At 42.0% G+C, this 26,748-nt stretch overlaps 1 protein-coding gene across 1 annotated transcript in view; it reads left to right on the forward strand.

Moving 5' to 3' along the window:
• The window catches only part of Arfgef3 (ARFGEF family member 3), a 155,527-nt gene extending 136,503 nt beyond the window's left edge, over window positions 1-19,024 (forward strand). Inside the window, exons 27-34 of the mRNA XM_032894946.1 lie at window positions 1,620-1,748; window positions 4,493-4,669; window positions 6,025-6,139; window positions 7,593-7,695; window positions 7,912-8,043; window positions 10,417-10,538; window positions 14,441-15,653; window positions 17,093-19,024. Of these exons, the coding sequence (XP_032750837.1) occupies window positions 1,620-1,748; window positions 4,493-4,669; window positions 6,025-6,139; window positions 7,593-7,695; window positions 7,912-8,043; window positions 10,417-10,538; window positions 14,441-15,653; window positions 17,093-17,284 (2,183 nt within the window). The 3' untranslated portion in view covers window positions 17,285-19,024. The remainder of the gene's footprint in view (window positions 1-1,619; window positions 1,749-4,492; window positions 4,670-6,024; window positions 6,140-7,592; window positions 7,696-7,911; window positions 8,044-10,416; window positions 10,539-14,440; window positions 15,654-17,092) is intronic.
• Window positions 19,025-26,748: the final 7,724 nt, after the last annotated feature.

Raw genomic sequence — 26,748 nt, forward strand, 5'->3', positions numbered from 1 at the left:
CCTTCTGTCAGCTATTACCAGTGTACAGCTAACTGCTCATGTGTGTTTTTCTTCTTCCTCTCTTCATATTAATCCAAGCCAAAGCCCAAAACATTGCATTAAATCTACGAATGTTTCGGTAAATGTGTTCTAAGGTTAAAGTGTGGAGAGCGCCCCGCTGCCCTCTGCCCTTGTCCTCATTGGGCTCTTTGACTAGATCCAGAAAGTCTTTTAATCCAAAGTCTGATAAATCAGAGAAATGTGTAAGTCTTAGGAACATTATACACATAAGGGGACAAGAGAGTGGAGAACGAAGAAGTGTGCATAGCACAACACACTCCCAGACTCACAGGCAATGCTCAAAACCTCGTGTAGAGAGTGACGAGGACATGGAGATGTGGGCCAAGGTCATGAGTTCTAGAGTTGTTTCAAAGACTTATGTAGTAGAGAAGGGTATAGAAGCTACTGGAAGCTGAGGATTACTCAACATATCTATTCTTCATGCTCACCACGGCCCTAATTACCAGACTCTAGTGATCAAGGCTGTTCCCCATCCTTATGCATAACAATATCCCTTATCAAGTCATCCATATGGCTTGTTGCACATAGAAAGACAGGTCACATGGCCCTTTCCGAAGTCACCCTTCCTCCAGGGATTTAAGCCAGAAGTGGCAAACATATCAATGTGGCAAAAACAGAGATGGATCACCTTACCCCTGCCACGGTAAACAAAGCAGCTTGGCAGGGGTTAGGAGGTAAGCTGGAGTTAGGGACGGTGGAAGACTAGTTGCAGAGTCTGTGTGAGAGGACAGCAATTGTGAAAATGGTACTGAGGGCTACACTGCATGATGCATGTAATTAATGCCACTATAGTTACAAAGAAAACAACGGAAGTAGCTAATTCTGTTATTTTAAAATAACAGGCCAGGAGGCTAGGGATGTATTTATTTGGAAGAGTGCTTACCTCACATGCATGATGCCCTGGGTTTGATCTCTAGCACCACATAAATATTACAGTGTGTAACAAGTGCCTGGCATCTACCTTGTCTAGCTTTGAATAGTCTGTGTGCTTGTGGTTTATATTTTGTACTTTTTACTGGGCTGGAAATTATGTATATTAGAAAACCCATGATAATATGAGAATATGTCAGTTCTTAATACTCTTTATGTATGCGTGTATTAGGTGCACATATGTGAGGTGGAGACTTCCAATGAGAATTTCCAGGTCATCATTGGCTAACTAGTAAGTTCAAGGCTAGCATAGGCCCTGTGAGATCCTGTCTCCAAAGAAAAATAAGAGGATAGACAGAAATAAAGCTAAATGGACAATTTTCTATTTGTATTGTTCGCTGATTAGTTCCCAAGAAGCCTGATGATCATTGCAGTATAGAATTTACACACCCTATTGCCATTTTTAAAGGGTGGAGTTAGGGAAGAATTAGAGTCCTGTGTTTTCCTTTGACTTTTTGAGACCATATTAGTTGATCTTGGCCTGCTTGTAGGCACCTAGAGTTAAAGATCTGATTGATAGCATCCCAAGACCCCTTGCCATTCACACATGCAGTTTGCCGGCATCTTGCAAGTATTATTCTTCCTGATGCGAAGCTGGATTTCTGAGAGGTCTGCGTTCTGTTTTCCAGGTCTGATAGACGTCTGGATCATCCTGTTGGAGCAGCTAACAGCAGCTGTGTCCATCTGTCCCCGACAACACCAACCTCCCACCTTAGATCTGCTCTTTGAACTGTTGAGAGACGTCACCAAGACACCTGGTAAATGTCTATATCTGTTTTTATTGGAGGAGGGGCTGTTAGGCACATAGCTATTTTTTAAGATTACAGCCTCCTTTCTTGTCCAGATCTTACGGCCTTTGCAAACCCAGTAGGAGAACTCAACAGATCCCCCCCATACTAAGCAGCCTCTTGTCATGGTGATTGGAATTGGAAAAAGATACCTACTGTCTAGGATGATCCTCTGGGTAGCAAAGAGGCCCTCGAAATGCATCTCTTGTTCTGAGTTTTAAAAACTTAGCATATATATTATTCATTTCAGTTTCCTCAGCCAAAGAAACTTTTTATAGAAATGTAAGGTGTTTTTATTAATGTAAGGTTAATTAATGTGAGGTTGTGTTATGGGTGGGTGCCCTGCCTGTATAAATGTCTGTGCACCACATGCATGTAGTACTTGGAGAGGCCAGAAGAGGGCATCAGCTCCCCTGAAACTGGAGTCACAGACAACTGAGCTACTATGCAGGGGATGAGAATGGAATTCTGGTTCTCTAGACTAGGTTCAGTTAAGAGCAGCCAGTACTTTTCAATGGCTAAGCCATCTTCTCCCAGCCTGAGATTTTAGAATTAGAACCTTAATGAAGCTACCTATTAATCCCACGGTGAGATGTCTAGTCATCATTTTTGAAGACTCGATTATTGACGCCTGCTTAACATTCATTGCAAAGGTTGTAGCTAGTCTCAGATGTTTAAAACTTAAGAGTGTTCCACTAAACAAAGTTGTGCACCACGACATCTAAAATCTCTCATGTGTAAGTACCATTTTCAATTTTCATATTAATTACCATATGATACATCTGAATAGTGTTTAATGTAAAAAAAAAAAAGTATTTCTTTTCTTTTGTGTTGCGTGTAATTTTATAAAACATGGCTTCCGCCTGCTCGGGAGCTCTGCCCACACTCCCAGCTAGGCTCCGATAAGCCGATCTCACTCACCTTCGCCAACAGCTGTTCCTTCCCCCCACTCCCACACCCCGCCCCCGGAAGCTGGCATTGCTCCCCGCCCCCCAGCCCCTCGTGGCTAGCTTTGCCAAGCCGCCGACAACTGCCCTGGCTGCCCTCTTTCCTCTCCTGCTCACCTTAGCACTGTGGATGGAAAACACTAGATGGTTTTTTATTTTAAAACTAGCCAGATAACTCAATGACTGGGCGAAGAATTTCCTGCCCTAATCTCATCAACCAGAACTCTCCATCTTCCTTTGCCTGCGCCCAAAGCGGAGGCCACAAAACTCTAGGTGCCCCAAGACCTCCATGCCTGCAGCTTCCGACGCACTCCAAAGCCTGATCCGAAAGCCTCCTTTTTCCTGTGTCCCTCCTCTTCCTCCTGGGACACAGAAGTCCCACCTTTTTCCTTCCACCCAGCAATTGGCTTCCACCTTTTTTTTATTGACACAGTCAAGAACTAATTAGGGAAACAACACCCCTCCTCACATATATGTTGAAGTCTCTTGAATACTAAAATAAAAATTTTGAACACTAAATGGAAAGCAATAATAACATTATGCCATTTATAAGGCGTTATTTTAAATGTGGAATCAGCTATGTGAAATTGTGTGCATTTATAAATACGCATTCACACATGTACGCTCAAGAAGTGCTTTAAGGAAATATGCTAAAATGGAATTATATCTATATGTACGTTTTGCTTCTGTATATTATGTAATTTTCATGTTATCTTTGATATCTTTTTTTTTTTCTGATTGGATCTTACTGTGTAGCTCACATTGGCCTGAAACCATTAATCTTGACCCCCAAGTGCTAGGAGATTTAAGCATGTGCCAGCCCACCCTATTTGTACCTTGCTTTTAAAATCAATTTGTGAAAAATCTACTAATATTTCTTTAAGGCAGCACAAAGATAATCTTTATAGCATTGCCTACAGAATAAAAAGACATCTCACGTCTTAAATGTTCATCAGCACTGAAATTGACTGATAAATTTTACCTATGAATTAATGGAAAATAGTATATCAGTGAAATTAAGGACTGTTTAGATTTTTTAGATTTTTTAGGAACTCTGTTCTTCATAGTAATCAAAAAGTAGACTTTAGGGGCTGGAGAAATGGCTCAGCGGTTAAGAGCACGGACTGCTCTTCCAGAGGTCCTGAGTTCAAATCCCAGCAACCACATGGTGGCTCACAACCATCTGTACGATGCCCTCTTCTGGTGTGTCTGAAGACAGCTACAGAGTACTCACTTATAATAAATAAATCTTTAAAAAAAAAAAAAGTAGACTTTAAAGCTCAAGATACTGCAGTAGAAAATGCCTGAAATCACAAAGCTATTATCCAAGTGGCTCTGCCAGGAAAACTCAAGTCCAAGAGTTCAAAGCCTGTCTGGACGACAGAGTGAGACTCAGACTATTATAAATAAAACTATATACCTTGATGTTCCATATAAGTATATATATTTTGACATTCCTTCCTAAATACACATATGTGTTAGTATGTTTTTATTTGAGGACTACTAAGATCAAGTGACATTTTAGCTTTGCCATATTTGAATTTATGTGTATTCATATACCTGCACGAGCTAAAATCATGCAAAGAGGAAAAAATGCCCATTATTGCCACCCAGTGAGCTGTCAATTCTTCCCACACTTTATCTGAGAATGGGGAGGTTTTGTTTTGTTGGTTTTTTTTTTCTTTGAAAGAGATCTTTGATACAGTCATGGCAAGAAACCCCTGCGCCCCTTGAAATCACAATTCTGACCCTGCCCTTCCTTTCCAGGCCCAGGGTTTGGAATCTATGCAGTCGTTCACCTTCTCCTTCCCGTGATGTCTCTTTGGCTCCGCCGTAGCCACAAGGACCATTCCTACTGGGACGTGGCATCCGCTAACTTCAAGCACGCCATTGGTCTGTCCTGTGAGCTGGTGGTGGAGCACATCCAGAGTTTTCTACACTCAGGTAGCTATAGAGCCCGAGCCCTTGTGGGCATTGCTTCTCCGGCAGCATCGCTGTCTCAGAGGAAGGGGAAGCCTGGTGCACATGCCTTCGCTGAAGACAGGACGCCTAATAGCTGTGCATAAGAAGAAGAAAAGGGTATTCAAGTGCACAGCTTTTAAAATCCTTCCTAGCTAGGGTATGCAGAGGTGGGATATCTTGTTGTTTGTGGTTCCTCGTATAAAGAAAGCAAATAAAAGAAATAGGGAGGGTTGGAGACTTAGCTCAGTGGTAGAGCGCTTGCCTAGCAAACGCAAGGCCCTGGGTTCGGTCCCCAGCTCTGAAAAAAATAGAAAAAAAAAAAAAAAAAAAAAAAAAAAAGAAAGAAATAGGGAAGTTTCTTAATGCCTGTGGGCAGGCAGGACAGCAGCCTGGCGACCTAAGCAAGGACCTCTGTGAAGTGAGATTCTTGCTCACCAGCTGCTTTGGGAGGTCTGGGAGGTCTGGGAGGAAGGAGAAACATAGCTTCTAAACAGAAGGGGGAAATACGTGGAAGCCTAAAGAGGCCTCCTTGCTGAGAAAGACAAGAGACCAAGCAGAGTGTTGGCCCCAAGGAGTTTACAGCAAGAGTAAGAAATAGCATCTGAACTAAATTCAGTGAGGATCGTTTGTCCTGCAAAATAAAAATGCTTCACAAAGAGGGAAGAATTTCCACAGCAGATAGAGGAGGGAGAGGTATCCTCACGTAGGGGGTTGACATTTTTGAGTGGAAGATACCACTGAACATTGCATCTGTGGCATCACAAGGACCCTAGGAAAAGCACATTCCTTGAGGTGACAATTGGACAGGCTTTGGGGATCCCTGTTTCCTTCAGTCTGCAAATGATGGGCAGATGAAAGGCAGATTGACAAGGTTCAGAAATCACGAAGCTGTGACGGGATCGTTTTGTTTCCCAGGAGCACTTAAATGTAATTCGGTTTTCATCACCTGGGAAAGTATATTTGAATTTTCCTCTCTAGATGCATTTTTTTTTCAGCAACTCGTTTTCGGGTCGTATGTTCCCATTTTCTGTCTTGTTTGAGTAGATTAATTATATGCTAGACTTTGACACATGCAAGTGAACCCACATGTCTCATCTTGCTTTTGTCTATAAATGAGATAAATGTCAAAATCAGATAAAAGGACTCCAAGAACGACATTGCTTTGCTCTATTTTGTCTGTTTTGACCAGGTATAAGGGAAGGTATGCACCATTCTTTATTCTTCTCCCCAAATGTATATCTTTTTCTGTCTCAGACTTTCCTCTTTTACCAGAGATGGCCATTTCATTCTCTCCCTTTACACCCGAGTTCTAAGAGTCTTTTTCCTTCTTCCTGCAGACATTAGGTACGAGAGTATGATCAACACCATGCTGAAGGACCTCTTTGAGCTGCTGGTAGTATGTGTGGCCAAGCCCACAGAAACCATCTCCAGAGTGGGCTGTTCCTGCATCAGGTGAGGAAAGGGTCCCTTGGCTCTCTACAAGGGTGGGGTCTTATCATAGAATCCCAAGGAATTGTCTTTTATGGTAGTGACTCTCTTTTGGATTGCCTTTCAGAAATAATTTATAATTAGTATCCCTTCTTCGGTGTTCATTCATCATGTGCTCAGTGTAGAAGGAGAAAGGGGGATGGTTTGCCTGGAGGGAAAGGAGGAGGGTGAGAATTAAAGATGGGTGGAACCTGAGATTTAGTGCCCACTGCCAACTCTTCCTCACCAGGTAGATTGCTTCAATCTGTTCCTGTGTTCTGTGTACCCCTTTGCGGGATCCTCTTAAGTCTTAGGATCTCGCTCTAACACCCTACTCCTAACAAGCCCCATTTGGGAGTCCAGAATATTGTTCCCGTGTACGATGAGGACATAAAGTTCTTGCGAAAATGTTACTAGGTAGCTACACCCTCCCGTCCCTTTAGTGTCAAGAAACTGGGAATGACGACAGAACTGCCAGGTACACATCTGTAATCCCAGAACTCAGGAGGGAAATTAAAGAGAGTCTGAGTTCAAAGTCACTCTAGGCTGTGCAGCAAGGCCAGTTCTCAAAGGAAAATAATAACAACCAAGAAAGAGAGTCACTGAAAACTGATAACACTGACACCTACAGAGGGGGTTAATTATAAATACGCAGAAAGAATAAGGGGTGTGGGGAACAGGATGGTAACAATGGTGGCACTTGGTTCCTACTCCAAAGTGATTTTCTTCATTAATTTCCTATTGCTACAAATAAAAACACCTTTTATAAGTTGAAGGCAACTTTACCAAAGGAATCAATTAATTGGGCTCTCAGTTCTACAGGGTTAGTATCTGTGATGGTGGAGCAAGGGCCTGTCAGTAGGAACTGCTGAGAGCTCAGGACTCAAACTGCAGGCAGAGAGCAGAGCACAGCACTTAGGATGGTCAAAAGCTTTCGAAACCTTAAAGAAGTCCTCCCCCTAGTGCCACACCCCCTCCAACAAGGCCACACATCTTGATCCTTCCCAAACAGCCACTAACTGGGGACTGTGTACTCAAAGCCAGAGACTTCCTGGAACGTTTCATTTCAATCGCCACAGTTAAGTCTTCACTAGGTGATAACACTAGTTGGGAGAGCAAGGGACCAGGCACAGGGAGGTAAGAGTAAGTGACAAGAAGAGTTTGCGTCTTGTTTTTCATAGCTATGATTTGTAGAGGAGTGGTAACAAATGGGGTCAGAATGGGAAAGTGCTTGCCTATTGAGCCTAAGGTGGTCGGCTTGCAATGGAAATCCATTGATATTTCTAAATTAAAGGGGTAGTTATTAGTATCTCGACAAGGAAATACCAGAGGGGTAGAAGGCAGGAGAAGGCTAGCGAGGCATCTGCAGGATGAACCTGTGCACAATTCAACGTTAAAGACACTACCAGTCCCGGACTGAGGCCATGCCTTTTGGCAGGTACGTCCTGGTGACGGCGGGTCCCGTGTTCACAGAAGAGATGTGGAGACTGGCATGCTGTGCTCTTCAGGACGCTTTCTCCGCCACACTGAAGCCGGTGAAGGTAGGATGCGACGAGGAGGGATGCAGAATGGTCTTCTTCTCCCTTGGCCGGTCTGAACGCCTGAGTTCTGCTTCCTTTCTTATATGAGGCAGCTGCACGGTAGAACACGAGGAAAGAAAAATCCTAGGCTGGTTCTCTTGTCTATGTCTGATTGGAGATTGGGCCTGGCACTCTGATCCAAGACAAACCTTATGAACGCCCGCTGTTCCTTCCTAGGACCTGCTAGGCTGCTTCCACAGTGGCACGGAGGGCTTCAGTGGGGAAGGCTGTCAGGTGCGAGTGGCAGCACCGTCTTCCTCCCCGAGTGCCGAGGCAGAGTACTGGCGCATCCGGGCCATGGCCCAGCAGGTAAGAGCTGTGCTGTGGGTGTTGGGGGACTCCAGAAGCTAGGCTGCATCATCCTGAATGTCCGGCGTCACCGGGACCTTCCACTCTCTTGCAGATAATACACATTGAGGCCTTGAGTTTTCTGCCAGTATCACGTTCCCACCGGAATGAATGGCTTTAGCTCCTTCTCCCCCATATCATCACTGGCTGCATCCTTTAGTTCTCAGATCAGAGCCTGGATCTCATCTACACCTTGCTTAGGCTACTTAGAAGAGTTTCCTAAATATGTAGGAGGGTTTTCTAAATACTATTGCTGCTAAATATGGGTGACTAAAGATGGTCCGTGTATTACATTTTTATCACCTAAACAACAGAACACAGTCCTTAATATTTTTGCATGACTTAGCACATTTGAGTTGAATACAACCAATCGTTAAAAATGTCTCCATACAACCTGGGTTTGGTTCTTAGTGCCCACAGCAGATGGCTTACAAGCACTTGTAATACCAGTTCCCGGGAGGAGTCTGTTGAGAAGTTCCCTGGTTGCTTCTGAAGGGCTTCCCCCAGCAGTGCTCAGCAAAGGAGACAAGAAAGATCCTTCCACATTCAACTTCTCTCCTCCTCTTTGAGCACATTCATGTCCTAAGACACGACTATTGGTTCTGAAGGGAAGAGGCATGTCCAAAGGAAGGATCCATGTTGTTTATGCCAAAGCAGGAATGGAAGAGAAGTAAGGTTGTGTTGAAGGGCCTCCTCCACAAGATGGCAACTGTGGCCAAGGTAGAGCCCATCAGGGATGACTTCTGTAAACAGAAAGCTGTGACACCTGCTTCAGTTTTCACATGTGTACACATAGGTGAAGACCCGTGTGCAAGCATGCAGTAAGTATGTTAGAAATGACAGCTGGCCATGGGCATGGGAGCTAATGTCTATAATTCAGCACTAAGGAGGTAGAGGGAGCGTGCTAGGCTAGGCAGGCTAGCCTAGGCTACAGAGTGAGTTCTAAGTCAGCTTGGTGATCCCCTGTCAAACTCCGAGAACAGTGGGGACGTCAGTAGAGAACCCTCTCTTGAAATCAGTGGAGATCAGGGAGTTGTTTCACTCCGTTGTCTTTCTCTCTTTCTTCAGTTCCAAACTTCCTTTCTATATTTACAGTTTTAAAAAAAATCCAGTTTGTTCATTACAGTGGGGGAAAAGTTTCCTTGAAGAAAATGGTCTTTTAAGTCCAAAGAAGTGAAAAAATCATTTGGAACAGAGATATGATAGACGTTTGGTATAGAGTGGTCCACAAAGGAGCTGAGAGTTTTAGCTTCCTTCATTTGTTTGCTTGAGAAAACAGTCCTGGCTGCCCTGGAATTAAAGGCATAAGCCACCATGCTTGGCTGAGGTTTCGTTTCTCAGACCTACTTGGATATAAAAATCAGCGATAAGGGGATATGGCAAAGTGTAAAGTGCTTGCCTAGCATATGTAAGTCCCTCCAGAACTGATATACACATGTATTATATATTTGTGTGTATATATATGTATACATACATGTATATCTGTATATGTGTGTTTATATATAATTTTAATTGTGTATGTTTACATCCATTTTATATACACATATACATATATGTGTATACATATATATATGTGTGTGTATATATATAAAATACAGTTGTCATCCTATTGAAGAGCTTCTTCATTGTAGCCTTACTTTGTGTGTGTGTGTGTATATGTTTTTACAAACATAACTCCTGTCCTGGTTAGTTTTTGGTTACCTTGGCACAGCTAGGCTCATCTGAGCAAAGGAAACCTCAATTGAAATTGCCCCATCGGTCAATCAGCAATTCCCTGATAGATGATTAGTGGGAGCTACCCCGGGGCTGGCATTCTTTGGTATATATATATAAGCAGCCTAAGCAAGCCACGGGACAAAGCTCGTAGCAGCAATCTCCCATGGTCTCCGCTTCCATTCTTGCCTCCCGGTTCCTGGATGAGCTCCAGTCCCGACTTTCCTCCTAGATGGACTATGACCTATAACCCTTTCTTCGCCAGGTTGCTTTTGGCCATGGTGTGTGTCACAGCGACAGGAAGCAAGCGAGTGCCAACCCCCGTACTGTTCCCTAGTTCAATACTTGGGGCATAATGAACTGATACGTGATAGGACACTGATAGATTTGTTAGTATCGGTAGACAGTGTTTATCGTTTGTTCTGTTATAATGTTTACATATGTACTATATGTGAATCTTATTTAATTCATAAGCTATGTCAGGTGGAAGTCATGTGTCATCCTGTTTCATAGGTAAAGACATGGGTAGAAAAAAATTACTGACCGAGGACGACCAGCAAACGTCAGTGACGTTGGTAGATGCGGGCGTCAGGACCGCCCTCCCTTTGTGTATTCCTGCAGGTGTTTATGTTGGACACCCAGTGCTCACCAAAGACTCCAAACAACTTTGACCATGCCCAGTCCTGTCAGCTCATCATTGAACTGCCTCCCGATGAGAGACCAAACGGACATGCCAAGAAAAGGTACTGCGCTGTAAACACAGCAGCCCGTAGACGAGAGAGCCCGTCAGCCCTCCCACCTCTCACTCCTTTTAACCCAAGCTTTAGCTAGGAACACAACCACGTTGTACAGTCATTTAACAAAGGTTTTCATAAAAAGGGTGAGCCTCTTAACCAAGTTCCATGCATGTCGGTGTGTTATTTAATCTGCCATAGGGAGCTACCACAGGCTGGGTGACGGACAGCACAGCCGTTTCTTCTCTGAAGGTCAGAGATCAAAGTGTGGGCTTAATTTGTTCTTTCGGCTCGTGGATCGCTGCCTGAGTTCTCACGTGGTGACTTCTCTGTTTTCATATACAGACTTCCTCTAGCAAAGGCTGTGTGTACATTGGATTAAGATCCACCCAGTGACCTCATTTTTACTTAATTAACTTCCTAAACATGCTTCCTATAAATATGGTCACATTCTGACTAGGAATTAGGAGCTTTTGGACAGGATACAATCTGGTTCATAAAATCATATATGTAGTAATATTTTATTTTAGAGGCTATTAAATTTTTAAACAAAAAATCAGAACAATCAGTTGTGTCCAAAGCCAGCTAGACATTATATAGCAAAACTGTTTAAAATATCATAACTGCCGTATTTCAGATTGGTATAGTTTGGACCATTTCATTGAATGCATGCAACTCTACTGGCAAGAGACAAAAAGATCCCCATCTTACCAGAAGAAGAAAAAAGTTTCTCTTTTTAAATACTACTATCCAGGCCTGAAATTCCAAAGCTCCCTGTCTTTGCCTCAACACATTAACATTAGCCGTTGCCTATTTAACACCGTATAAAGGCAAAACACTTAAAGCCCCACTTTCATTCTAACCCATGAGGATAGGCAAGCCAAGTATCCAAGAGTTGTCAAGTGGAGAAACCAGAAGCAAAACCAAGGTCTATCAGAGCACAGGACCTCAACCCCTCACCACTTTGGGCAGTGAGGTAGAGCAATGGGTTGGGGTCGGGAGGTGGGGAGGTGGGGTTTCATTCCTCCAAACTTGTGTTTTAATCCTGGCTGCCCAGGTTATGTTTAGAAGGTGGAGCCTTTGGTAAGTCATGATTTTTGAACCCTTCATGAATGGGATTAACGCCATAAGGAGAAACAGGCGCTCCCCAGTCACTATATTAAGGACACAGCCAAAAGACAGATTCTACAGCTACCAAAAGCCCTTACCAGAATACGGCCATACTGGTACTCTATTCCTAGATTTCCTACCTCCAAAACAGTGTGAAATTAACCTTTTATTATAAACAGGGAACTCTGGAGTTTCTCCACTGCAACCTGCACAAAGACCACTGTTCTGTTGCACAGACTCTGGGCGATTTGTGTAACAGCTTGTTAATATAGCTACTTGAGTACTATAGCCATTCAGATTAAATTTCCAGAGAATATTTTAGCTAAGCCTTGGTGTGCCAAAAATACACGGAATATATATTTAAATTATGATATATGAATCAAAATAAAATATTCATGAGCCTGTCACACAAAAGAGAACTTTAACAGTAACTCATAAATTCCTCCCAACTTCTAGCTCTGTGTCCCCAGCATCAATGTTTAAGTCATCTGCTCTATATGTTAAAGATAACAAAAAAGAGAAGATACTGCCTTGCCATTTGAGGATGTTACATTGAAATAAAAATGACAGAAAAGTGAGTAGCTCTGTAAAGGACATCCCTTCCTAGTTTGGATCCTAACCTTGAAGACTTGAAGCACTTAGACAAAATTGGTAGTATTCGAGTTTCCCTCCTGTTGTCTGTGGTAACACTCAGACCAAAAGTAACTGGCAGAAGAAAGGGTTCAATTGGTTTACACTTCCAGATCCTAGTCCACCACTGAAGGAAGTCATGGCAGGAAACTTGAGTCGTAAAGCATACATTTGGTGGCCCTCTCACAGTCTCAAACCTAACTAACTTTCTCATACTGAAGACTGCCTGCCTAGGAAATGGTACTGCCCACAGTGATCTAGAGTCTTCTGTAACAGAAAGACAGTCAATACAATCCCTCACAGACAGGTCCACAGACCAGTATGACAATGTCTTAGCTGGAATGTTTTATCAGGTGACTCTAGACTCATGTCAAGTTGACCCCTAATGCAATTAGGACAGGTAGCTTCTAGAACGTTTTTGCAGAGGAATAAATATTCAGGTTTCCTAATACTGTGTAACTTATAAAAAAAAGTTATCTACATAGGCACTGGGAGAAAGGGAGGAGGGTACATTCCTGTTTAATGTACAGAGTTTCTCCCTGAGGTGATGAAAAGGTTCTACAGAGACAGTGATGCTTAAATCAGCAATGGTAACTACACTTAGAACTACTGAATTGAATAGTTAAAAGACAGTCGTGTGTGTGTGTGTTTGCGTCTGTGCACACGTTTGTACACAAGCACTCATATACATTGAAGTCATTTAAGCTGTTTCACAGGGTTACTTATTTGGGTTGACAACTCTCTATTACTAATTTCACCCTAACTGACAAAGTTTTCCCCCAGTTGACAGCCAAGTGATCTTAAAAGTCAGCATTTAGATTAGTGGAAGATTTTTGTTCTTTTCTGATGGCTAAGTGTTGTGGGCTGGAGATTTGGCTCAGTGGTTAAAAGCTCTGACTGCTCTTTCAGAGGTCCTGAGTTCAATTCCCAGCAACCACATGGTGGCTCACAACCATCTGTAATGGGGATCAGATGCCCTCTTCTGGTGTGTCTGGAGACATATAAATAAAATGAATAAATCTGTTTTTAAAAAATAGTTTTTGTTGAGTATAGAAATAACTTTAAAATTTAAGTTCATAGCAAGTCAAACTACAGCAAGAAAAATACAAGATAGTTCGTCCTGAGCCTAGCTCAGTGGTTCGTATTTATAGTCCCAGCATTTAGGATGGAGAAATAGAAGACCAAGAGTTAAGATCACCCTCATCTATATAGCAAGTTTGAGGCCAGCCTGGGCTACATCAGACCCTGCCTCAAAAAGTCATTTGGACCTTATAGCATTTTCAGAAACGTGGTGGCAATATGGTTGTGTAAGCTCTTTTCACAAAATTCTAGGAGCAGTGAAAGGAACATGAAACCACAAACCACACTGGTGGACAGGGAGGATGTGCCCTCTCCTGTCTCTCAGTCCCACACAGCTGGCCTGAAAGTCATCTCAAAGAAATCAAATGACCGTTCAAGGTTTGCGCCACAGTCCTAATGGCAAAATTGGCAGATAGAGAATTTGTGTGAGTGAATGCTGTTTTCCCAGGCTTGATGTAGAAGACTGTGAGTTATATCATTAATTTATTTCTTCATTTTGTAATGTGAACCCCATAATATCAGTAATCACAATATTTTTCAGCACCTGAAGCATTAGCATTGAAAACTGCCTGGATGGCAAAAACAAACCAGTAGGGTGGGTGGGTGTGTATATAAGAAAATAGGGTAAACAGGGTTTAAATGTTTGGAAGTGTTAGGGTATCCTGTCATATAATTATTAATTTTTCAATTAAATGTTTTTATTTCCTATAGTTTGATAATGCAGTATCCTAACTTATAGCCTATAGCTCCTGGATTTTAAAAAAGAGCCAGGAATTCTATCAGCCATGATTAAAATGGAAGTTTTCCCCTTTTTAAAATTAGATATTAACGGGCAGGCAAGATGGCTCAGTGGGTAAAGGCGATTGCAGCCAGATTTGAGGACTTAAGTTAGATCCTTGTACCTGTATCGTCGTAGTAGTAGAGAACTGAACCCCACAAGTTGTCCTCTGACCTCCACACACATGTAAGTACTTCAAATTTTTGGAACGTCACGTGCGTCACATGTTCTGAAATGGCCCATACCTGTCTTGCTGTGAAAGAAGAAAAAGAGGCAGAAAGCTACTAACCAGCCCCCTTCTTTGCCTTTGAAGCGTCTCTTTCAGGGAGATTGTGGTTAGCTTGCTCTCGCACCAAGTTCTGCTCCAGAACCTGTATGACATTCTGCTGGAAGAATTTGTCAAAGGCCCCTCTCCGGGAGAAGAGAAGACAGTTCAAGCGCCAGACACCAAGCTGGCCGGTTTCCTCAGATACATTTCCATGCAGAACCTGGCCGTGATATTTGACCTGCTGCTGGACTCCTATAGGACTGCCCGGGAATTCGACACAAGCCCGGGGCTGAAATGCCTGCTGAAGAAAGTGTCTGGCATCGGGGGAGCAGCCAACCTCTACCGCCAGTCCGCCATGAGCTTTAACATTTACTTTCACGCCCTGGTCTGTGCGGTTCTCACCAACCAAGAGACTATCACAGCCGAACAAGTAAAGAAAGTGCTATTCGAGGAGGAGGAGAGAAGCTCAGATTCCTCCCAGCAGTGCTCCTCGGAGGATGAAGACATCTTTGAGGAGACAGCACAGGTGAGCCCACCACGAGGCAAGGAAAAAAGGCAGTGGAGGGCCCGCCTGCCTTCTCTCAGTGTGCAGCCCGTGAGCAATGCAGACTGGGTGTGGCTGGTCAAGAGGCTGCACAAGCTGTGCATGGAGCTCTGTAACCACTACATCCAGATGCACCTGGACCTGGAGAGCAGCTTGGAGGAGCCGCTTGCCTTCAAGAGCGACCCCTTCTTCATTCTCCCCTCCTTCCAGTCCGAATCGTCCACCCCATCAACAGGTGGCTTCTCTGGGAAAAACACACCCTCGGAAGATGACCGCAGGGAGCACCTCAGTGAGCCTCTGAGTCTGAGGGTGGGCAGTGGGGACATCCTTATGCTGCCTCCCAGCCCCAAGACAGAGAGGAAGGATCCTGGCCGCAAGAAAGAGTGGTGGGAGAGTGCAGGGAACAAGATTTACACAATGGCCGCTGACAAGACCATCTCAAAGCTGATGACCGAGTACAAGAAGAGGAGGCAGCCACACAACCTGCCCCCCTTCCCTAAGGAAGTCAAAGTGGATAAGAAAGGGGAGCCCCTGGGACCTCGGGGTCCTGATTCCCCGCTGCTTCAGAGGCCACAGCATCTCATTGACCAAGGGCAGATGCGCCACTCCTTTAGCGCAGGCCCAGAGCTGCTGCGGCAGGAGAAGAGACCCCGCTCAGGCTCCACTGGGAGCTCCCTGAGCATCTCTGTGCGAGACGCAGAGGCACAGATCCAGGTGAGTTCCTGCTTTCCATTTTCCCAGGTTGCGGATGACGAAAGGGCAAAGTCTGCATTCCCAAAGAAAGTGATAGAAACTTTTCTGAGGGAAGCTGAGGATCGAATTCGGGTAGCTGAGTGCTTGCCACAGCACTCAACGTAGTAAGTCTTGGGTTACGTATCCCAGCACCACTCCGAACTAAGTATTGTAAGTACTACAATCCCAGCGTAGGAAGTGGACACAGAGAGAGATCCTAAGTTCAAGGTTATCCTTGGCTATCTTTGAGCTACTACATGCTGTGGAGAACTCAGGCTATGACAGACAGACAGATAGACAGAGGATAGATCTGACACATAGCATATTATATAAATCATACCTCCAAGCAGAAGAATGACTGGACCTAGGCTGGGGCATCTGCCTGGGAAACAAGTTTTCTTCTCAGGTCATTTTTAAAACCACTGTTTCTATGTCACGACATATTTATTGAGACATAGAAGCCACCTGTATAAAGAAAGACGCTAAAGCTTCTAAAAACCAGTGAGCTTCAGCCAGAATTGAGTTCTCTTCTTCTTGTTCGAATATGGCACTGAGGATGTTCTGAAGCAGCGTACAAAGGAAAAGACGAGCAGTGCTAGTGTATTAAAACACTGAATTATTTTGAACCAGGCACGTAGAAAGCCTGTTAAAATGAGTTTGAGGAGAGAACAGCGTTGAGAGTATTTGTCTGGTATAAGGAAACACAGAAACAAAGAACTATGGGAAGATTCTAGATAAAGTCCTTGATTGTAGAATCAAATGATAGAGGATCCTAGGTCCCCAGAAACATACATGCAGTACATACATTTGAAATTCGTATGCCTCTTGCAAGATGCCTTTTCCTTTGAAACCTCTACCTAGAAGTAAACTTGACAAGACAGGATCTGTGTGAGTTGTGCTAGACTGGTTTCTTCAGTACTGGGGCTTGAACCCAAGGTCCCATACATGCAAGGCAAGCCCTCTACTATGAGTGACGTCCCTGATTTGGACTCAAAAAAAGAAAAAAACTTTTTTAACTATCCAGTAACCATGAGATAGACGTAAATTCTTTAGCAGAAGTTTCATGGTGAGTCCTATATCTTAATTGATTTATCATGTGTCTGAGTTTTAATGATTTTACATCTTCTCCTAAATTAAGGAAGAATTATTATCCCAAGTGATCCAGGTGTTAGGAGACAGCTGATTGAACCATCAAATGTTCTGTAAGCATTTGCTTTTGTTAGAAGATCCTCTGCTCACCCTCCAATATGTGAAATAAAAACTACTTTATTATTACAGGTCTTTAAGTTTTAGAGTGAAATCCTGACTAAACCTGATTTAAAACAACAACAGTAACAACAAAACACATTCCCAGAGCCCAACAGCATTTCCACGCAAAGCCATGAAGATGGCCAGTAATTCTCTCACATCCTTTCTCATAGGCGTGGACCAACATGGTGCTAACTGTTCTCAACCAGATTCAGATCCTTCCAGACCCGACCTTCACTGCTCTCCAGCCAGCTGTGTTCCCGTGCATCAGCCAGCTGACCTGTCACGTGACTGACATCAGAGTTCGTCAAGCTGTGAGGGAATGGCTGGGAAGAGTGGGTCGTGTCTATGACATCATCGTCTAGAGGACTCAGATCCTAAGGAAATGCCTATAGTCAGAGTCTGCCTGTCCATCCAGCAGATTGCATTTTCCCAACCACCATCCCACTCAAACCAAGTCTCTGAAAAACTAGTTCTCTGAAACCTAGTAACAAAGCTTTTCCCAAGCTCTCCTTAATTAGTCAACCTTGGGTTAGTCTGGATGCCAACATAGTGACATAATGATCTCTGGCCTTGAATATTGTTACAAAAGAGTCTGCGTTACTTGATACATTTCTAAATCTAATTTCCAAGTGCATTTGCTTGCAGTATTATACCCCAATGGGTAATTTTCAACATTCTCCTTTGGAAGCCCTAGGCTGATCCATTTGAGCCATCATTTTCAAAATTAATTCCTAAGAAAACATTTGCTGGTAAGTCAAGCTGATGTAAAAAAAAATCATAACTGGCACCAGACATAATTAATCAGAAAAACTTATATTCTGATTATATAGTTTGGTTGGGAAGAAAACTGCAAAAGTCTTTTTTTTTCAGTGTTCTAATCAAGAAAGAAATTACTTCTAAAATATATTCAGGAACATTTCAACATTATTCTTAAGGTTTTTAGATCTTTATGTTAATAGTCACAAATTCCCCAGGTAAGGTACTGTTGTGCCTTTATTTCTCTGTTTTTAAAGGAAGGGAATTTTTTCCAAGCATGATTTCGAGTCTGTGGCGTTAACATGAAGCACCCAATGGTACACATCGTCACAAGACTTGATACTGACTACCCTATGTGTTCCTTTGCTCCTGTTCTCAAGGCAGACAAAGAAAGACAATTGGTGCCTTAGTCTTTGTTGCACAGATTATTTCTATGCCCCACAATTATCTGAACAATAAGGTATGACACTCGGTTTTAAGAAAGATTCAGATTCATTTTCTATCAGTATCCTTTGGAGGAAAGGAACTCAGAGTCCTCCATCTGGTGAGCATACTTCTCAGGGGAGGGGCAAGAACTGTGGGCTGGGGAGCCAGCTGGAAGGGGTGGGCTGGGGCTGTAATAGAATCATTGTAAAATCTTCAACTATGATACAGTGGTGAAAAGATGGTGTCAGTTATACACACTCTGGACTGAATAGGAAGGGACACGGTGAATTTAGAAAATTATTTTTTTCTATGTAAAATACTTCTCTCTAGCAAATTTACTCTCTCAACTCATGTTATTCAGACCAATATTTTACCTGGAAATTTCTTTTTCTAAGCATTATTAGAAAACGAACTTGAAATATAGAACCATATCTATTGGGGGTTAGTTGAGCCTGAGGCTTATACATACTTAGAAACCACTGGGCTCCCCTGAGCCCTTACTACAACATATTTTATATATTTTACATTATAATAATGACTAAAACTTTTTAGACAAGCCCACTTACACACTATAGTATAGGTATAATAGGTACTGAGGTATTCGTGGCATTTAAGTGAGGCATTTAACCTATGCCTAAAAAAATGTATTCATACGTCAGCCTCTAAAAATGAAAACTCCACTCCTAAGTATTGAAGGGTTTGAACTTTATCCAGTGATAATATTCAGAAATGTTGCCCTCCATGAGAACTACATAGATATCTACAAGGTCAGAGCAAGATACTTTGGCTTATGTGGAAAATTAAAAAAAAATCCTATTAGTCAGCCAACCAAATAAACAAATCAGTCTAGAGGACATTTTCCTAATCCCCCAAAGCAATCTTTGCCTTCAGACAGTGAATCAACTTGGGTAATGTCTTGTTAGGGTCTTATTGCTGTGAACAGACACCATGACCAATGTAAGTCTTATAAAGGACAACATTTAATTGGGGCTGGTTTACAGGTTCAGAGGTTCAGTCTATTATCATCAAGGCGGGAACATGGCAGCATCCAGGCAGGCCTGGTACAGGAGGAGCTGAGTTCTACATCTTCACCTGAAGGAAGCCAGGGACAGACTGAGAATCCCCCGGGCAGCTAGGAGGAGGGTCTCCAAGCCCACCCCCACAGTGACACACTTCCTCCAACAAGGCCAAACCTCTAATAGTGCCACTCCCTGGGCCAAACGTATGTAAACCATCACAGGTAATAAATTTAAAAACTGACCTAAACATGTTTTACGTTCTCCGTCTACTAGTTGGGAACCAAACCAAGGCTGTTCTATACTACTGAGCTGTATCTTCATCTCTAAACTTTTTGAATAGAATTACCTTACCTCTAACTTTTGATTTCATGTACCTTGTAAATGTAGTTGAGAGTCAAAGGTTTTACTGTTTTGTTTGACTCAGCAAAAGCAGTATAACCCTAGTTGTTTTCTTTGGTAGATTCTTTGGAGAATCTGTCCTTGGCCAGCCAGAAAGTACCTCCACGTACTGGAAAAAGAGCTTTGGTTAACCAGATTACGGGACTGCAACGTGTCACAAAAATGTGACTGTTCATAAAGAATAAAAGTCAGTTTCCTTGTACAAATGCCCCAGAAGAAAGTGTTCTAAAATAAGACCCCATTCTCCCACCGTCTGCTTACAAGAAGCATATGAAACTAGTGGGTGAGATCATTCTCTAACGTCTTGATCAGGGGTCTTGAGAATAAAATCTGAGATGTACCTACTTACCTGCACTGTCGTAAATATTGCCATATCCTCCCATCAGTCCTTTGTAAGCCCATTCCAAGTCCCACTTTATTCTTAGACCACCTCCAAGCCCTCTCCAGAAAAGACCACTGCACCCTTCAGAGTCTAACCAGAGGGAGAGGTGTTTGCAGCTTCAAATGGAACATTGCTCAAGGCAAAGCCATAGCCAGTGAGTAGTAGTTCAGTTAAATTGTTCTCTAAGTAAGAGGGAAAGCAACAATTAGGAGACTTGGATGGACTGAAGTCCTTCCCTCACTACCAGTCAGTCCCTTCTGGTGTCTAGTCTCTGCCTTTACCCCTCTTTTCTTTCACTCCTTCCACAGTCTCTGACTGGACCCAGTGGTTTTTCCCTAGTCACTTAGGGTGAAGACCATGGTCAACATGGGCTTTTGAACTTTAGAACAGTCATCAGCAGGACGTACAGTTACGTACAGAAGTAAGCAGAATGGGGCTTTATGTGTTGCTTTTAGTTGCTTATATTTACCAAAAGCTTATTGCTTGAGGTTGGAATTTTTTCTGTTCTTAGAAAAGTATGCATCATGAAACAAGCAACATAGTATCACATAAACCAGGCATGATGATACATCTGTATCACTCAGAGGGCAAAAGCAGGAAAATGGACATTCAAGGGCATTTTAGGTTACATGTGGAATTGGAAGCCAGCCTGGACTACATGAAATCTGGTAGAACGAGCTATCAGTTTTTATGGTGGAAGGCTCATAAATTGTCTACAGAGCCTTGCTTAGCTCCTACAGCTCTCAGTTAGCTTTAAAGATAGGTAAGGCTGCCTCTGCACGCTGGTTTTTTCTTCCCTTTAATATAGCCCCAGATTTCTCCATGAAGGCAAAACTGGAACAGATTTTCTCATTTTAGGTTATTTAATCACAAACCAGAAGGACCTGGGAAAATGCTAACAGACATTACAGAGCCCAGAAAGATTTAGCATGGCCGTAGAATACTAAAAGAACATTTTTACCGAAAGTATGAGCTTGGTATTAGGAGTGACTTACAAAGTGGGTCAAGAACTTGACTTATAATTATACTCTTGGAAAAAATGCCCCCCTTATTCATAGGGAAACCTAGAAAAAGTTTGTTTTAAGAAATTCTATTGCCCTGGCTATCTTTATAGTGTTTGTAACGTGATGGAATAGAAACACCATTTAGATGTTCAAATAGTGTGATACTTTAGGGGAAACAGACAAAAAAGAAAAAGAGCATATATACCCAAGATTATTCTGGAGAAACTAGGTTGTGAACAATGCTTTGCTTCCTTGTAAACAGGACACGACTTATTAATAAAAGCAAAAACCCACTACGACATTAGTAGCATCCACAAAACCCTTCACTCTATCTTTGCATCGCCATGCAGAGAGGAAAGGACTGGCTACCTCAACTGTCAAGACCCATCCAGTTGAGGCCCTTTCGGATCTCAAGAACTGTTTGCACCGTGAGTCCTCGCGACGGTGGTTGAGCCTTTTGTCCGAAGGGCAAGTGGTTCTCAAACATCAGCAGGCATCACTCACCTAAGGGTTCCAAACCACAGATGGCCAGGTTTTCTGATTCTATACATTTGGCAATTTGCATTTCTAGCAAGCTTCCAGATGAAGCCACTGCTGCCGCTCTGGGAACCACAGGCTAGGAATCATTTCCTTTCAGATCAGCCTGACTTATCAAGCACTAACCTGACCTGACCCATGGGCAAACAGCATGGGATTAAATTACTTAAAACATTCCAGTTCACCCCATCCCAGTTTTATTATACCAACAGCTGGCCCTTACACATTAGAAGACAATGAATGTATACCTTCTATGGAACCGTGAGATAACTATACGCTCATCTTTGTATTTATAAGCATTAATTCTATAAATGATTGTTTGTATCCTGTCGACTTGTACTGAAGGTGACTTTAAATTTATATGGTATTTTCATTCCTTTCTATATAATTTTAATGAGGTATTTCCATGTATGGCTCCTTCACAGCCTGGCTCCTGGCTTTCAGAGGCTTTTGAATAGTTGCTTGCTTGCCAGTTACTTTGTGTCTTTGATTGGTCATTGCCATATAAGCATCCCGAAATGCTAGGCCACTTCCTATGGTACCTTCGTCTTTCACTGAACTGTGCGGTGTAAATTAGCACTTTAGTTTCAAGTTGATCTGTCAAGCGTCTACTAAAACGGCTTTGTGAAAAATTGTCAAAATGAAACAATTCCTTTTGAGCAGTAGGTATGCCTGTCTTGGCTTTTCAGTAAACATTGTGTTTATAAAGATATCTGCACAATGAAAATTAATTATTATTCCACAGGATGGGGCATATAGGAAAGTCAACCTATGTGCTTTGAGAATTTAGTGAAATGAACCCTATTACAGATGGGGCCTCAGTTTTTATTTTAGCTCTTTGCTCAGTTAATTAGCCTTAGTAATTCCTTTTTTTATTTCAAAATAAGGGCCATGTAATAGGAAGAACTGATGATCTGTGTTTTGATTAAATTCAACATTTAAATAAAACAAGTTTTATCGATGTAATTCCATCTACTAAGGAGGCTGAGGCAGAAGGATCGTAAGTTTGAGCTTTGCCTGGGTGGCACAGAGAGATTCTGTCTCAAAAATTAGTAAGTAAATAAATGCACACGAATGAAAAACACAGCGGAGCATACAAGAGAAAAATAATTGAGTACTCTAAATATCACCTGTTTATAAATTATCAATTCTGTATAATTCTTACTGACCTGATAAAGTTTATCTAAATACTTTTGCTTAATAAATAGTTCGAAATAGTTTGAATTAGACTATTGTTTGAATAGAAAGCAGTCACTCTAGGTACTTGTATTAGTGAAGGCCTCACCAACAGAGTGTTAAGGATTCAAGTCTTTGGCTGTGTGGTTGAAAATAATTAAGAATATTTTCTTTTTGTTTTCCGTAACAATTTAAAAATTATGCGCGCAGTTTGTTTAGTTCTGATTTTAATTGCATCTTAAAAACTCAATCTCTACAAATAATTTTTCCAAACTGTTTCAATAAACTGTTTCCAAAAAGGAGGGGGAGGACCCGAAAGCCAATCTAGCTTTTCTCTCAGACTTAAGGAGGCTTAAGCCCTTGACAACCCCTGCTGCAGTGGCCCTCCCCGCCCTCCTCAGGTCTCTGCTCACCCTCTGCCACTGCTTGCTGTGCAGTTCTTTCCTCTGGCTAATTTTGAAATGAGTATGATGATAGCATCAGTTTCTTGTTACATATTATCTACTTTAGTCGAAGATGAATGACTTGGATATTTGGGTTTCTTTTCCGTTGAGACCCAGTAGGTTAGAATACCCAGTGTGGCCTGATAGGGTAGGAGAAAGTACCTAGAGGGAAAGGTTACGTTTCATTCTTGGAAGTTTGGGGGTGGTTGAGGGGTGTTGGGGATCTGGAAGGGGGCTAAAACTCAATGTTTATTCCCCTACCCATGCCAAAAAAACTTCTATTTTGCAATGGTTTTGTAAGAGGAATAGACAGACAAATTAAGTTTTAGCCAGTTCCCCCCTAGTCCCATCCCCATTTGATATCAGGCCAATATATTGGTAGAGTTCCTTTTATCCATTCTTGTATTATACCAAAGAATGAATTTATTTTCATTAAAAAGTATAAATAAATGAAGCTAAGTATAGCCATAATGAATGAGTAGACTTACCATTTTACCTAGAAGATGGAAAATTCATCCTTGCAACCAATTCACCAGGAGCCTTGAATTATTTTTGTTTACTCCAAAAGCCTCATCAAGGAAGCATCACTTTTGTTTTGGCTCATTTAGCCACATTTACAAAGTCCTAAAAACCATTCTCCTTCAAACGTGTTAGCATAACTGGTTTGATATAACCTGTCGGTTCACTGTTTTCTTGGGGTCTCTGTCAGCAAGCTTGCAAGTGTATTTTGTGTATATTTTATCTGAAGTGAAAAATAAATTCTAAAGAGAAAATATTTTAAAAGATAATGTATTTATGTCGCTCGTGTTATAGAATAAAGATTCAAATGCATCAAAAATCTGATGTGGGAAACAATTTTCTTCACATAATATTTTTATTTGTATAAATAGCCTGTGTTTACAGGAACCCTGCTCAAAGAACTAGGTCTCTTTTCTACCTCTGGAAAAGTTTTTTTTTACATTAAATCTTAACAAACAGATATAATCGTACCACTAGTCATCCACTATATCCGCTAATCATCCTACCTAGAAAAGAAATCTGTAGAAATGTATACCACTATTTCTATAAGGACCAGAAGAAGACCAGAGTAAAGTCCTGAATGTCAACAGCACATTTTCATTTTTATCATGAGACATCAAATTAACAACTCCATAAGTCATTAAGAATAAGATATCAAATTCCTATAGATAGTATAGTTTATTGACTTAAAAAATGTTATTACTTTTAACGCTGAAAAGAAAAATGTAGCTTATGGGGTAAACAACGTAATTCAAGGCTCCTGGTGAATTGGTTGCAAGATGAATTTTCCATCTTCTAGGTAAAATGGTAAGTCTACTCTCCTCATGGTCTTAAAACAAACTGTGCCTAAGACTGTTTGAGGACACTATAGAAAGAAAAGCCTAGGAATCACCAGGTTCTCATCATAGAAAACAAGAAAGAGGAAAAAAAGACACACAAAGTGCTAGAAAACTGGAGCCTGTGTTTCTGTGACCTGTTGTTCTGTTACGCTCTGTGCATCAGAATGACATCAGTACCACAAAAAAAATAATATTATCAAAGATGAAGTAAAACTAAGTACTTAGGTTCTTTTTATATAAGCATATCACAAGCTGAAGGTTAATAAATGGATGAGATTCCACTATGAGGGGCAGAAATGACCTTGGACCTCTTGCCAACAGAAGTCACACTTCAAGCTTGATCCCTCTCTGGTAATGGGAGACCTGGACAACACTTAGCTACTTCAAGCACAAGTGGCCTGTCTTCCCTACCTCAAAAGTTGTTTTTAAGATAAAATGAAAAACATGATGGTAGTGCGCTGGACACACTAATGCTGAGGAAACACTGTCTGCTCTCTGTAGAACAATCACTAGTTTATAAATAGCATTACTGTCTTGTGGATTGTCTTACATTGAAACCTATGTACATAGCGTATCCTTGGCATTCATACTGTCATAGTGAATCTTCGTTGACAGAGTGATTGGATTTGGAATCAGCACGGGAAAGCATTTGTGTACCTGTGTGGGTGGATGTTTCAAGAAAGATTTCACTGAGAAGCTTTGGCTTTGGCTCCTAGTTTGAGGAGATATCATCCATCATGGCAGGAGAAGGGCAATAGGAGCAGGAGACCAGTGGTCACATTGCCTCCACTGTTTGGAAGTCAAGAAAGGCGAGCGCTGTTGCTCAGCTCCTGTTTCTTTAATCTGGAACCCCAGCTCATAGGATTACAGCACCCACATCTAAAATGGTTCTTTCCTCGTTAGTTAAGCCTTTCTTGAAACATCGTCATTAAGAAATGTGTTCCTATGGTGATAAATTTAGGTTAAATTTAAGTCACTTTCACCCATGATCATTCTGTTTTGAGCCTAATCATGGGTGATACAGAATGACTCAAAACAGAATGATCATGGGTGAAACTTAACATTCTCCACTAAGAGGTAATCAGCTGAAAAGCAGACTTCTCAAAAAAAATTTATAGATAAATTCAAATTGGCAATCCTCCAATTTTTGATACCCAGCAATGAATACACCACATGAATAAATCTAGACATATTTCTTTAGAGCAGAGACTCAACCATAATGCTAGCTTCTGTCAAAGACACTTTTCATCTACTCCTTTGTCAAGGCATATATCATCTTCTGATTTGGCTAATAAGCAAGAGGACACCTCCATTTCCATGTGAATTGTACTCATCTACTTCCTCAGAACATCATGGTGTTCGGTCTATAATCTGCCTAAGGATTATGACAGATTTTTGCCAGTTTAGAGTCAGTCCCTATCAATGCCAAATCTTGTATCTATTTATGGCTGACACCATGCAGGAGGAGCTGCAGTGGGTAAGTGAGCTTTCTAGAGGTGGTCCAGCATTTTGCACAGCTATAATATGGCAGGAACCTGCACGGCCTTAGGGGAACGGGTGCTGAAGCAGGACACAGCATTAGGCACACACGCCAAAAAACTGATGAACTCTGGCCTCTTAACTCTCTAACTGTGCTGGATGTTGAACCTGATGCCTTCTATAAAACTGAACGCTTTCTTGCTTATTCTGTAGTTAAAAATCTCAGGCTTGGGCAGTTGATATCCCTTTGCTTAACAGCAGTGGGGGAAAGGGGTATTAAGTAAAGAAGTCCTTTGTTCTCCCCACTCCAACCTATAGGTCCTTCCCAGTCCCCGTTTATTAACTCTGTCTGCTAGAGAGAACTGAAGAAACAAACACTCACCTTTGAAAGAAATTCTAATCTTTATTTCTAAGAGAGAGAGAGAAGGGGGAACTAACTTTCTATTGATCTTAAGAAAAGGCCTGACTGACTATTATCTTTGTTCTCAGTTCTTATACTTTCTCAGGATACATGATCACATGATATTCCAAGCATCAAAAATTCCCAACAAGTTCGAACATAAATTCATATAATAAATTGAATAAGAAGTAACAAAAACCCCTTCTAGTCTGCACCACCAGTGGGGCAGATTGGAGTGTCTGCCCCTCTTCTCCACCCCATAGTATGCAGGTCTCCCAGGACAACTGCCATAACCAGGGACACAAGTCACTGGAGAACTGCCCTAACCAGGGACACAGGAGGTCTCTAACAGAGACAAGTAGCCTCCTACACCCAACCACCAGAGACGGCACTACCTGCCTCCCAGGAGGCCTGCTCTAACCTAGGACAGAGATCTCTACTTGCTTC

The sequence above is a fragment of the Rattus rattus genome, chromosome 2 (genome assembly GCF_011064425.1).
Source record: "Rattus rattus isolate New Zealand chromosome 2, Rrattus_CSIRO_v1, whole genome shotgun sequence".
Classification (NCBI taxonomy): Eukaryota; Metazoa; Chordata; class Mammalia; order Rodentia; family Muridae; genus Rattus; species Rattus rattus.